Here is a 12595-nt window from a genome sequence, read left to right on the forward strand (position 1 = left end):
AGCAGAACAGGCAGATCTACGAAGTACACTGCTGAGGGGAGCAGCGGGCGGGTCAGGAGAGGTCTGCCTCGCCATGTGGTCTCCTCCGGGGCAGGCGATTCGAACTCATGCGGAAGTGGCTTTAGCTTCTCAGTGCAGTGCTTTAACCCGCTGCGCCACCAGGGAGGGCCTGGGAGCTGTTTTTTAGACTGTCCTTTTTCCATTCACTTTTGTCATGTTTTAAAAAGTGGTTATCTCTCATTTCTCTGAATTAAGTATAAGGTTGTTTTTATTTTATTTTTTTTAAGTTTTCTTTTATGCTATGAACTGTTTTTTCCTCAGAATATTTTTTTCTTGGTTGTTTTCATTTTTTCCTGTTTTACTTGAGGTTTTCCTACTCTATCTGATCATCTTTGACTTTCTGCCCATTGATAAATACTGGGAGCTTCAGGGAGAGCAAGGCAGATGAGGAGTGGAAAATTCATGATGTCTGTTAGTTTGTCTAGGAGCAAATCGTCTTCCACTTTCCTTGCTACCTGAAATTCTGTAAGAGAGCCAAGGGGGCACTAGAAAAGGGGATATTGTGGTCTCACTGCCTGCTGGTTCTCTTCACCTACTTCTAGGCCTGGTATTTTTGAGCACAGGCCTGACCCTCAGGTAAGGGTCAGTTACCAGCTGACTGTGGAACTGGAAGAGGCAGGAAGGGAGAAAGATACCCATCAGCTCTGCTTTTATCCTCTTCTACAAATCCTTAGTAGTTAGGTCTCCGGGCCTGCCACTCTCAGTAACACTTCTTTTGCTTAACTCTTCTCCTTTTGTTGACAGTCTTTTTTTAGTTAATATCTTTCATCTCCCCAGAAGTTTTGGGAGAGGAGATAAAGATATAGTATACATGGGGTCAGCAAGCTATTTTTATAAAAAGGTAGTTTTATCTTGTTTAATTGTTAGTGAGGCCAGTAAGTTAATGGCTGTTGACTATAAGCATACCTCTTTTTATTGCTTTTTGGTTTATTGCACTTCACAGATAGTGCCGTATTTTACAAGACAGCAAAAAGAATGACTTTTTGAAAGCTCCAATGGTGGTTAGCATTATTTTTCAGTAAAACATTTTATAATTAATATATATACATGTTTTTAGACATAATATATGTTATTTACTATATCTGATAATGTTATTTACTATGGACTATAGTATAGTATTAATGTAACTTTTATATGCACTGGGAAACCAAAATATTCATATTACATGCTTCATTGCTATATTTACTATATTTCAGTGGTCTGGAACTGAACCCTTACTATCTGTAAGGAGTGCCTGTATATTTTATTTCATTTACCCCTCCCCTTTTGTGATTATCAAAATTATTAACAATTTTCACTATTCTAAATATACTGCAATAACCAATTTGTGTATGTGTTTTTCTCCTTTTTTTATTAAAGTTTTTCTCCTTTTTTAGACAAATATGGGGTGTTTCTTTTTTTTAAGATTTTATTTATTTATGCATACAAGAAGTGGAGTACAAGCCAGAAATGCAGGGAGTGAGAGGATTCACCAGAGACACAGTGGGAAACAGATCAGGCAGATTGACTGAAAAGGGGAACAGCAGTAGAGATAGGAGAAGTCTGCTAGCCAATTGGATTAGCAACCTGGCTGAACTCAAGACAGTGACTTGATTGTGCTGTGTCTTTAACCCCTGCACCACCAGGGAGGCCCTAAGAAAAATTCTTAATGGGAACAAGATACCCAATGATTACCACTTTTAGTAGAGAAACCATTTGGTACAGTTCTTCATGTCAGTCATAGCAGCTCATAGCTGAGCTAGGACCACATTTAGCTAGACTGAACTGTATCAGTGTCATAGCAGAATACTAAAAAGCTTCAAAATACAGGAAACAGTGAATCTTTTAACAATTTCTCACCCATAGCAGTTACTATATAATAGGTATAGCTAGAAAATGAATAGGAATATTTACACATTTTAAACATTGATTTCTATATTAATATTACCTTGCTGATTACTAAATATTTTGAATGTACATTCTTTTTCATCCTTTTTATAAAAATAGTGGCAGTGGCCCTCCCTGGTGGCGCAGCGGGTTAAAGCACTGCACTGAGAAGCTAAAGCCACTTCCGCATGAGTTCAATCCCCGCCTGCCCGGGAGGTGACCACATGGCGTGGCAGACCTCTCCTCTCCTGACCCGCCCGCTGCTCCCCTCAGCAGTGTACTTCGTTGATCTGCCTGTTCTGCTCCCCACTCTGTCTCTGGTGAATCCTCTCACCCTCTGCATCTCTGGCCTGTTCCCCAGTTCTGTATGAATAAATAAATAAATCTTTAAAAAAAAAAAATAGTGGCAGTATATATACTGTCCATTTTCTGACTTTGCTTTTTTTTTTTTTTTTATTGTGCATACAGAACTGGTGTACAGGCCAGAGATGTAGGGGTGGTGAGAGGATTCACCAGACACAGATGGGGAGAAGAACAGGTGGACTGACGAAGTACACTGCTGAGGGGAGCAGTGGGCAGGTCAGCAGAGGTCTGCCACACCATGTGGTCACCTCCGGGTCAGGCGGAGTTGGAACTCATGCTGAAGTGGTTTTAACTTCTCAGTGCTGTGCTTTAACCCTCTGCACCACCAGGGAGGGCCTGACTTTGCTTTTTAACTTGATAATTTAATTTGAAAATCATTCGAAATCTTTACAAAAATATATTTATTCTATTTTATGTCTGTGTGATAGTCCATAGTGTAGCATCATTTAATCAGTTATTTTCAACATGTTGCTACTTGTATAGTAAGTAGTAAAGCATTGCTTGTGTTAAAAGAATAACACAAGCCCCTTCCTTTCTCAAGCTTTTTACATAAGGTGTCAAGTATGATTTAATCTGGTAAGTATGACTGAGTTTATAATTTTTAAAACTTATCATCTTATAATTTACTTTGCAATTTTCTATCAATTTTTTCTTAGTCTTTTCCTCACCAGTGTCAGGATAGCTTCTCTGATACTTTCAAAAACTTTACCCATGGTGAATATTACCTTATTCTTTCTGCAGTGTGAAGATTGCTCCAGGAGCAGTTGTGTGTGTAGAAAGTGAAATCCGGGGAGATGTAACTATAGGTAAGAAGATTGTGTAATAGTCTTATTTCTCAAGCACTTATATGATTTAATTATCAGTGTTTTACAATTAATCTTTCATGTTTGTGTATTTTACTGATGTCCTATCTTATTGCTAAAACAATCTATTTGTGCCTACACATACATACTGGTTCTAAAAGAGTATCTAATATAATGGAGTATTTATTTTAAACACTTCTTTGATAAACTAATGAAACACTGCAACAAAATCATTCACTCGAGAGACATCTAACGTACACCTTCTATGTGCTGGGCAGGTGCTCGATAAGGACACAGTGGTGAATACAGGGTATGCCAGCACTGCCATCTTGGAGCCTTATTCTGCTGAGTCATCATGAATAGAATGAACTGTGGAGTATGGCAGACTTAGATTGGCACCCTTGCTCTTTACTTGCTGGGTTGCCCTGGACATATTCCCTAACATCATAGCCTTCATTTTCTCCATCTATAGAAATGGGCGTTTGACATTAGGTTCAGTCACATGTAGTGATGGTTAAAACCTGCAGAGATTTGTTCTGTTGTATAAAAAGAACAGAGTCAGGAAAGTCAAGGCTGGTTACCTGATTGTCCCAGAACTCTAGCAAGCCTAGATGTGACAGTCAGAACATCAAGAGACCCTGGATAACAAAGGTGATGAGTGGAGGAAAAAGGAAATCTCTCCCAGTTGAGTCAGCTTCCTTTAGATAGCCTTCCTGAAAGTGCCACATGGTCCTTCTTTTTGTGTCTGATGCCTTGGATTAGTCTCATGGACACATCTAGCTTCAGGGATCAGTGGGAAATACAGCTTTAACTAAATACATTGCTACCCCAAATAAAATAAGGTTTTGTTATGCGGAGAAAGGGAAGAATGGATATCTGGTGACAATTAACAGTCTATCTCATGGCTTTTGAAGGATTAAATAAAAGAATGTTTGTGAGAAGCATTGCCCAATGCCTAACAGGATACAATAAGTGCTAGCTAATTACATTCATTTAAATCAAATGAACAGTATGGGTCAAATGCTTATGTGAATATGATTAAGTTTCTTCAAATTCACATTCGTCCAATTCTTTTATATATATTTTCACTAGCTATGATGCCCCTGTAACTTAGTATAAACCATCCTTACCAGGAACTGTATGTTATCAGAGTTTTCTTTTTTCTTACTTTTTTTTTAAAGATTTATTTACTTATACATACAGAAATGGGATACAGCCAGAGGTGCTGGGGCGGCAAGAGGATTCACCAGAAGACAAAGTGGGGAGCCAGGCAGATTGACCAAGCATACTGCTGAGGGGAGCAGTGGGCGAGACAGGAGAGGTCTGCTGTGCCATTTGGGTCAACTCTGGGGTGGGGATTGAACTCACACTGAAGCAGCCACGGCTTGCCTTAGCTTCGAAAGTGCAGCGCCAACCCGCTGCACCACCAGGGATGGCCCTAAAAGAGTTTTCAATGAATTAAGTATACTTTCAGAGAGAAAATATGCCATTCCATCTTAGATTAACAGTGCCTTTAATGGAAAAAATATATATAGAGAGAGATTCTATCTAAACCTCCAACCAACTTAGACATTGTATTTTTTAAAAAGAATAAAGGTTGTAGCAGTATTTTGGGACTTTATTAGGAATTTGTCAACTTAGGCTTATTTTAAATTAACAGGGTCCTTTTTCTGTTCAGTGTTGTTAACTCTTTGTTAACTTCAATTTACAAATCCTTTATGAAGAGAAATTAGGGTGGCCACACATTTATTACTTGCTCTTCCACATTTTTTTATTCTGATGTGTTTTGGCTCTTCTGATTCAAGGGCTAACCCCTAATGGTAGCTCTAAAAGTACTCTACAGTTAGAAGGAAAAGAGTAATAATTGTAGCTAATTATGTAAATTTTCCCTTTTAATTCTAATTCTTGCCCATTTTTAACACTAAGTATACAGTATTTAGTGTTTAGAGTATAGATAGTAGAGTATCTCAGTAGGCATAAATTACACATTGGGGTGTGTGTGTATGTGTTCAAATTTAAAAGTAATGCCTATTACATGTAGAAGCTTTTCTAGAACAGCAGTACAGGGATGGCCCTATGAAAAGAAAAGATGTGCTGCTGCAGAGTGAGCTGTGGGGTTATCAGGAATTAGCACTTGCATTCTGTTCTCTGTCTTCATTTTTTTTGCTTCTCACCTTTATCCTCCTGCCTTCACCAAGTGTTGAAATTACAAAACAATATGCCTGAATAAGGGAAACAATCAAGGGCCACTCAGCCTAGCTATAATAGTGAGATGATTAACCCAGAAATCACCACTGAGCTCATTGAGAGTCCTGGACTCCCTACTCCCTTCAAACTACCAGGAAAATTCAGGCAATACCCAAATGATATGTCTGAATCACACCCAGGCATTGGAAGAGGTGAAGACATAGACAGAATCACAATCTCTCTACTGGACCACGATCATAGGGCTAAATTCCACCCAGCAACAGCGAGCCTTGATATTCATGTGCTACCTAGTTCCTGGACTATGGGAGGCTATGGATGGCATTGGTATACCCCGTCAGTCCTATCTTGCTGCTCCCTTTCAGACTGGGGACAATATAGTGCACGATACTGTTAGCAAAGTACAATTCTAAAATACCGGAACGTGACATTACTTCTCTAGAGAAGTCGGCACTGTTGGGTCACTGCTGCACATTAATGATTGGAATAGTAATTGGATCTTCAGAGAAAATCTGAAATGGATCAGAACAAATTAAGAAGAGGTTTAAGAATCTTATGGTGACACTGAACAAACAAGGACATGGAGATACAGCTTCTGCATTAAGCCTTTACCCTCCCAGTGCTGCTATTGACTGGCTTAACTCATGGTTATGGGTTGGCAGTCTCATAGTTAGTTTGTTATCCACCAAGTTTGAGTCCCCTAGGAGAGATTAATGGACCTGATTAAAATGGTTGCCAGCTATTCCCAAATGACTACGTATATGACAATTCTTAGATCAGTGTATGGATGGAACCCTTGTTTTCTTGGCTGTTGTCGCTGAAATTCCAGCCTTCTTGCAAACAAAGCATGATATCAAACGGGAATGGTTTGGATTTCTTGGAGCTATACGCACCCTGATGTCATAAAACTGGCTCTAGGAGCCTTCCCTAACCTAGCATTTGCTGCACTATTCTGGAATAGAAGAGAGAGTGCAACAATGACAGCATTCAAGGCACCAATTACTCAACCTGGATCAACCTTGACAGAGTCACTCCTAACCAGGGCTCACAGACACGAAGTCATGCAGTCAGGAATGGGGTGAGATGAGTCCGTCTATACAAAAAATACTGGCGTTTGTGGGTATTACTGGGTTTGCACTGGACAAATGAATCTATCACCAAAAAAAAAAAAAAAAAAAGGAATACAGTGTATATGTTTTCTTTCTGTACAGTATTTGACCTCTAGCTGATAGTGGAAGCTCTGACAATTAAAATATAAAATGATAGTTCAATACAGGTTTTTCAGTGATGTATTATAGCATGAGAAGTTATGTATTATAGCATGAGAAGTTGTAATTCTTTCTTTAAAATAGTGTGATTGAGGGGCTCTCTCTGGTAGTGCAGTGGGTTAAAGGACAACATTTTGAAGCTCTCTGAAGCCACTGCAGCATGAGTTCAATCCCTGGCCAGGGAGATGACCCACATGGCTGGCAGACCTCTCCTAGCTCTCCTGCTGCCCCCCTCAGCAGTGTATTTTGTCCATCTGCCTGTTCTGCTCCCCACTCTGTCTCCGGTGCATGCTCTCACCCAACACACCTCTGGCCTGTACCCCAGTTCTGTAAGCATAAAATAAATAAATATTTTTTTAAAAAAGTGTGATTGAACCCTATCAAAGGATAGATATATGCTACTAATTTGTTTTGACCTAGTTTTTTTTTTTTTTAAGATTTATTTATTTATTCGTACAGAACTGGGGTACAGGCCAGAATGCGGAGGGTGAGAGGATTTACCAGAGACAGAGTGGGGTACAGAACAGGCAGATCGGACGAAGTACACTACTGAGGGGAGCAGCCGGCGGTCAGGAGTGCCATGTGGATCTCCTCTGGGGCAGGCGGGGATTGAACTCATGCGGAAGTGGCTTAAGCTTCTTTGTGCTTTAACCTGCTGCGCCACCAGGGAGGGCCCTTGACCCAGTTTTTTAAAAGAAAATTAGTTCAGATATCGTATAGAAGCCTTCTACAATTCTAATCTCATTTTATTGTGCATGTTTTATTTGTATATACAAGTATGTAAATTATACAGAATTGGTATTTCCATAGTTCTATCATTGTTATATTTGGTATAAAATATTTCTAAATTTCTGGTTACTGTTAATTCGTTTTTTTGTAGCAACAGATCAGATTAAAAGTTGTAATCATTACATCAGTGTAGAGGCTAGAAAAAAGTTATCTGATTAAAACTCATTCTACAATGCTTTATTTTTCATTTTGTGGTGTTTTATCATTTTTTGTTTCTCTTAATTTACCAGAATAATTAAGTCTTTTTCTGTTGTGCTATGTATATATAATTGTCAACACTTAATAAGCCCTGTTTTCTTGTTAAATAGCAGTAAACTTAAGTATCCTTTAATTAATAGATTTTTCAAGATGTTATATAGAACTATCCCCTAGTGGACTGTACTCTTTATGAAATCATAGTATTTCAGAAAGAATTTTTTTCCATTTCTTTGTTTCAGGAGAACTTTAAAATTGATCTCTAGTTTCCTAAAACCTCAGTTTATGTCAAAAAACTTAATCTGAACCTCTGAGTGTTGTTAATCAGAGATCCTATGACTTGAAGCTTTTCTGTAGTCTGACCCCTTCCATTAGAGGCTATTCAGAAACAGACTTTGGGAAAAATAACAGCTCTTTTGTTAATTATAATTTGGGTAAATAAGTATCATAATTATTAAGCCTGTTTTATTAAGCCTGTTGCTATATAAATTTATTAAAATAAATTAAGCTGCTTTATAAAAATGCTTTATACTTATAAGTCACGCATTACTTCCTGTAAATTTTGGTTTGAAAACTGAAGAACATTTTAGAAAGATACCTCTGAGCACAGTTCTGTTGTGCCATTATAGGGTGAAAAACAGCCTCCTGGTGCCAGAATAGGACTTAGTCATGACTTCATCGCATGAAGGTAGAAGTTGGCATAGTGGGAAAGCGGTGTGATAAAAACACTTTGCCCCACTTATTCTTTCTCCATTAGGGCTTTTAATTTAGACGGAAAGCTTCCCTTTTGTTGTGTAAAATTTTTTTCAATGAAAGCAGAAGTGACTTTGTCTTGAGAAATTCATCATATATAAAGTAGTTCTTACAGATACTTTAATTTACAGGTCAAAGGAATTGTTTTAGTTTTCAGGAGAGAGCTTATGACTTTTTGAACTACTTATTGACATGAAAATGTACACAAAGATTGCTTTCTATGGCAAAGATAGACAGGAAAAATGTCCTTTACCAAATGAGGGGAATGGAAATTTGATGCAGGAATGTCTTCTGGCTCTGTTGCGTCAAACCTAGCCAACCATTTAGAAAAATAATTCATCAGCCAGAGAGGGAGTCCAACTCTAGACACATTTATCCAAACAAGGAGATAAGCCAAATACGGTTTCAGCACATTTGGTAAGAAAATATACAAACTACCCTGCGAGAAAGAACTCTTAAGAAGGTTCACAACAGGCTTTAAAAAACCTTTCTATGGTGACAGTTTTTTGATTTTTTAAAGCATGTTAACCTTAGACCCTTAAACTTGGTTTTAATTCAGACCTGGTCTAGATAAAATTGCTTATTGCAGACAAGCATAGCACCAAACCATGCTCACGTTTTAATGTGCTGTTGAGGCCTAAACCTTCAAATAGTGCTTGAGTTGATGGAATTTCTGCTGTGAACCTCTAGCACAGAAGTCTAGGTCGAGACAAAGCTGTGTGGAGCACATCACTCACATAAGTCAAGAGGTGCCTTCTAAGAAGTTCTTTGTATTAACTCTTAGCAATCACATAAGTCCCTGTATATGAATCTCTCACTGTCTGCCCCTAAAAGGCCAAAGGGAGACTTAGGATTGGTTATTCAGTTTCTTGTTACCCATGATATTTGTTTTTTTACGTCGAGGTCAAAGTTTGACCTTTAAAGGACTTCAGCCCAGAAAACACCAGAAGCTGTAGTTTGGCATTGCGGCCACCAGGTGGATGCTGTGTCTTAATCATAGGTCTGCAAGATGCTGATGCTTTTCCTCCCATGGCAAGCTAAGATTTATAACCAAGAGTTTTCTAGTTACTAACTATGATAATAATAACAATATAATAATAAAACATTTGTTTAAAATAGCTCAGGCAGTATTTTTAAATATTGTGTAACAAGATGTGGGACTTGGATTAGTTTAATAATTCTTAAAACATTCTGTTTATCTGGCATTTTGTATAATAAACACACCCTTCTTTAAAGGAAAAAATAAAATTACCAGTTGTTTTCACCTAGAGGAACTTTTAATGAGACACAGATTCCAGGGGTACCTTTGTCTTGTTTTAATTCATTCTCAGGTAGCTCTGCAAGTCTGTTTATTGTCAAAAGCTGCAGCTAGAGAAACAGCAGACTACCTAGTGCCTCTGGTACTTATCTAGCAATGGCAGAGGACCTGCTTTCCTTCCCAGTGTGAGAACAGCCTCCTGTCCAAGAGTTTTATTTCTGGTTCATTAAAATACATTTATTAATCTTCTTTACTGTCTTAAAATAAGATGTGGAATCCCTCTCCTAGTCCCAAGTTAAAAGGAGGTATCCCCTGATACCTGAGTAAAGGAAGAAAGCAGACCATTTTCTTAAGCCAGGTTTTTTTGCTTATTATGGAGGTTTCTTGTTAGTTCTTAGTATCAATAGTGATGAACCCTGCCATGATCATCCTTTATTTCAGATATTCCACACTAAAACCCAGTGAAGTAGTATGTTGTAGAACCCATATTTTTATAGATGAGAAAACTGAGGTTTTTGAGAGATTAAGCACATTGCCTTTAAGTGATAGAGCCAGAGTCTAGACTTTTTAGACAAGAAGTGGGGTGCTGGTTGGGATTTTAATTACAAAGAACTTAAAATAGAAAGATTGTGCCTCTTTCTCATAGAATATTTTGAGTATAAGTCTTAAGCAAACTTCAGACCTAAATTGGTTCACAGAGCTAAGGGGACCTGTAAGAAATTTCTCATTTCAAAGGAATCCAGTGTTTCTTTCAGCATTGTTTACCACTTCTCTCTCAAAAGTGAGGACATCTATAATCCCTATATGTATTTAGTTACTTAATTTAATTAATCACAATTAAGAGGTTGGTTAAATAAATTGTGGTGTTTTGGTATGATATGAAATACTGTTCAACCATTAATAAGAGTTATCTACCTTGATGCTTTCGAATGGAAAAATGACCTAAGATCATTAGGGAAAAATGACTTTAGGACCTTCGGGTAAAAAAAAGTAAATTGGCTAATACTGCTCCATGGTTTAAATGTTTTAAGATTATAATGTGTATTTTATTTTCTCTTCAAGTTGAATTTATTATTTTAATCCTCTAGTAAGATGGAGTTTATATACCAAAAGTCCTAATCTGGAAAATAATGCACTGCAAACTTAAAAAAAAAAAAAAACTTATTTATATATATAAGCACTAGGGGTACAGGCCACAGGCGTGGGACTAGGGTGGGGTGAGAGGATTCACCAGAGACAGAGTGGGAAACAGCACAGGCAGATTGACTGAAATACACTGCTGAGGGAGCAGTAAGTGGATCAGTAGAGGTCTGCCATGCCATGCCATGTGGGTCACCTCCCTGGCTGGGACTCAAACATGTGCTGCAGTGGCTGTGGATAGCTTCATAGTGCTACACTTTAACTGTTGCACCACCAGGGAGGTCTCTACAATGCAAACTTTAAAAAAAAAGATTGATTTATTTATGAATACAGAACTGGGGTATAGGCCAGAGGTGTGGAGGGTCAGAGTATTTACCAGAGACAGACTGGGGAGCAAAACAGGCATATCAATGAAGTACACTGCTGGGGGGAGCAGTGGGTGGGTTAGGAGAGGTCTGCAATGCCATATGGATCACCTCCAGGGAGGGATTGTTGAACTCATGCTGAAGTGGCTTTAGCTTCCTAGTGCTGTGCTTTAACCCACTGTACCACCAGCGAGGGCCCTACAATGCAAACTTTTAAGAATAGTTATTTCTAGGGGATGGGATTAGCATAAGGAGAGGATCTTTCACTTTTTGATTTGCTTCAATTATTTGTATTAAGTATGTGTATGTGTGTATTTAACTATAGTCCCATACTCTCCATATCCTCATAACTTATTTTATAGCTAGGAATTTGTACTTTTTAACTTTTCACTCATATTGCCATCCCTACCTCACCTAATCACCAGTCTGTTTTCTGGATTCATGAGCTAAGATGTTTTTAATATTGACTAACATTGGTGTACCACATTTTATATGATTCAAAGCCACAAAATCATACTCATTCATATGTTTGTTACTATACCACAGCCATTGTTTTGTTGCTTTTTTAGATTCTGCATTTAAATAAGATCATAAGGTCTTTTACCTTTTTTTGTTGTTGTTGCATTTGACTTTCTAGTTCACTTCCTTCACTTAGCATAATGCCCTCAAATTACACATAAGATTTCATTCTTTTGTATGGCTGAGCGTAGTCCTCTTTGCTTTGTGTGTATGTGTGTATTTTGTGTGTGTGTTATTTTATTTACCTTTTTATTCACTGATGAACATTTAGGTTGCTTCTGTAACTTGGCTATTGAGAATAATGCTGTCGTAAATAAACCTACATGTGCAAATAGCTTTTCAAATTAATATTTTCATTTTCTCCACATAAATACTTAGAAGTAGAATTTGTCTTATATAGTAGTTCTAAATTTTGAGGAACCTCTGCAGTAGCTACACTAATTTACCATTCCTGCCAACAATGGTCAAGGGTTGTCTTTTCTCCACATCCTTCTCAAAATTTGTTATTTTTGTGTTTTTGAGCACACCGATTCTTAACAGGTATAAAATGTTATCTCATTATATGTGTTTTGGGTTTTTTTTTAAAGATTTATTTATGCCTATAGAACTGGGGTACCAGCCGGAGGTGCAGGGGGTGAAAGGATACACTAGAGACAGAATGGGGAACAGAACAGGCAAATCTATTGAAATACACTGCTGAGGGAGCAGTGGGTGTATCTGGAGAGGTTTGCACGCCATGTGGGTCAGCCCCCTGGCCAAAGATGGAACTCATGCAGCAGTGGCTTCTAAGAGCTTCATAGTGTGGTGCTTTAACCTGTTGTGCTACCAGTGAGGTCTCTATATGTGGTTTTTTGGTTTTTTTTAAAGATTTATTTATTTTACTCATACAGAACTGGGGTACACGCCAGAGATGTGGTGGGTGAGAGGATTCACCAGAGACAGAGTGGGGAGCAGAACAGGCAGATCAATGAAGTACACTGCTGGGGGGAGCAGCGGGCGGGTCAGGAGAGG

General features: G+C 38.2%; 1 protein-coding gene across 1 annotated transcript in view; it reads left to right on the forward strand.

The window, feature by feature from the left end:
• The window catches only part of DCTN6 (dynactin 6), a 25302-nt gene that overhangs the window by 3706 nt on the left and 9001 nt on the right, over positions 1-12595 (forward strand). The window contains exon 2 of the mRNA XM_004682208.2: positions 3031-3095. Coding sequence (XP_004682265.1) covers positions 3031-3095 — 65 coding nt within the window. The remainder of the gene's footprint in view (positions 1-3030; positions 3096-12595) is intronic.

Source organism: Condylura cristata, unplaced genomic scaffold, assembly GCF_000260355.1.
Source record: "Condylura cristata isolate star-nosed mole 26May11 unplaced genomic scaffold, ConCri1.0 scaffold00014, whole genome shotgun sequence".
Lineage (NCBI taxonomy): Eukaryota > Metazoa > Chordata > Mammalia > Eulipotyphla > Talpidae > Condylura > Condylura cristata.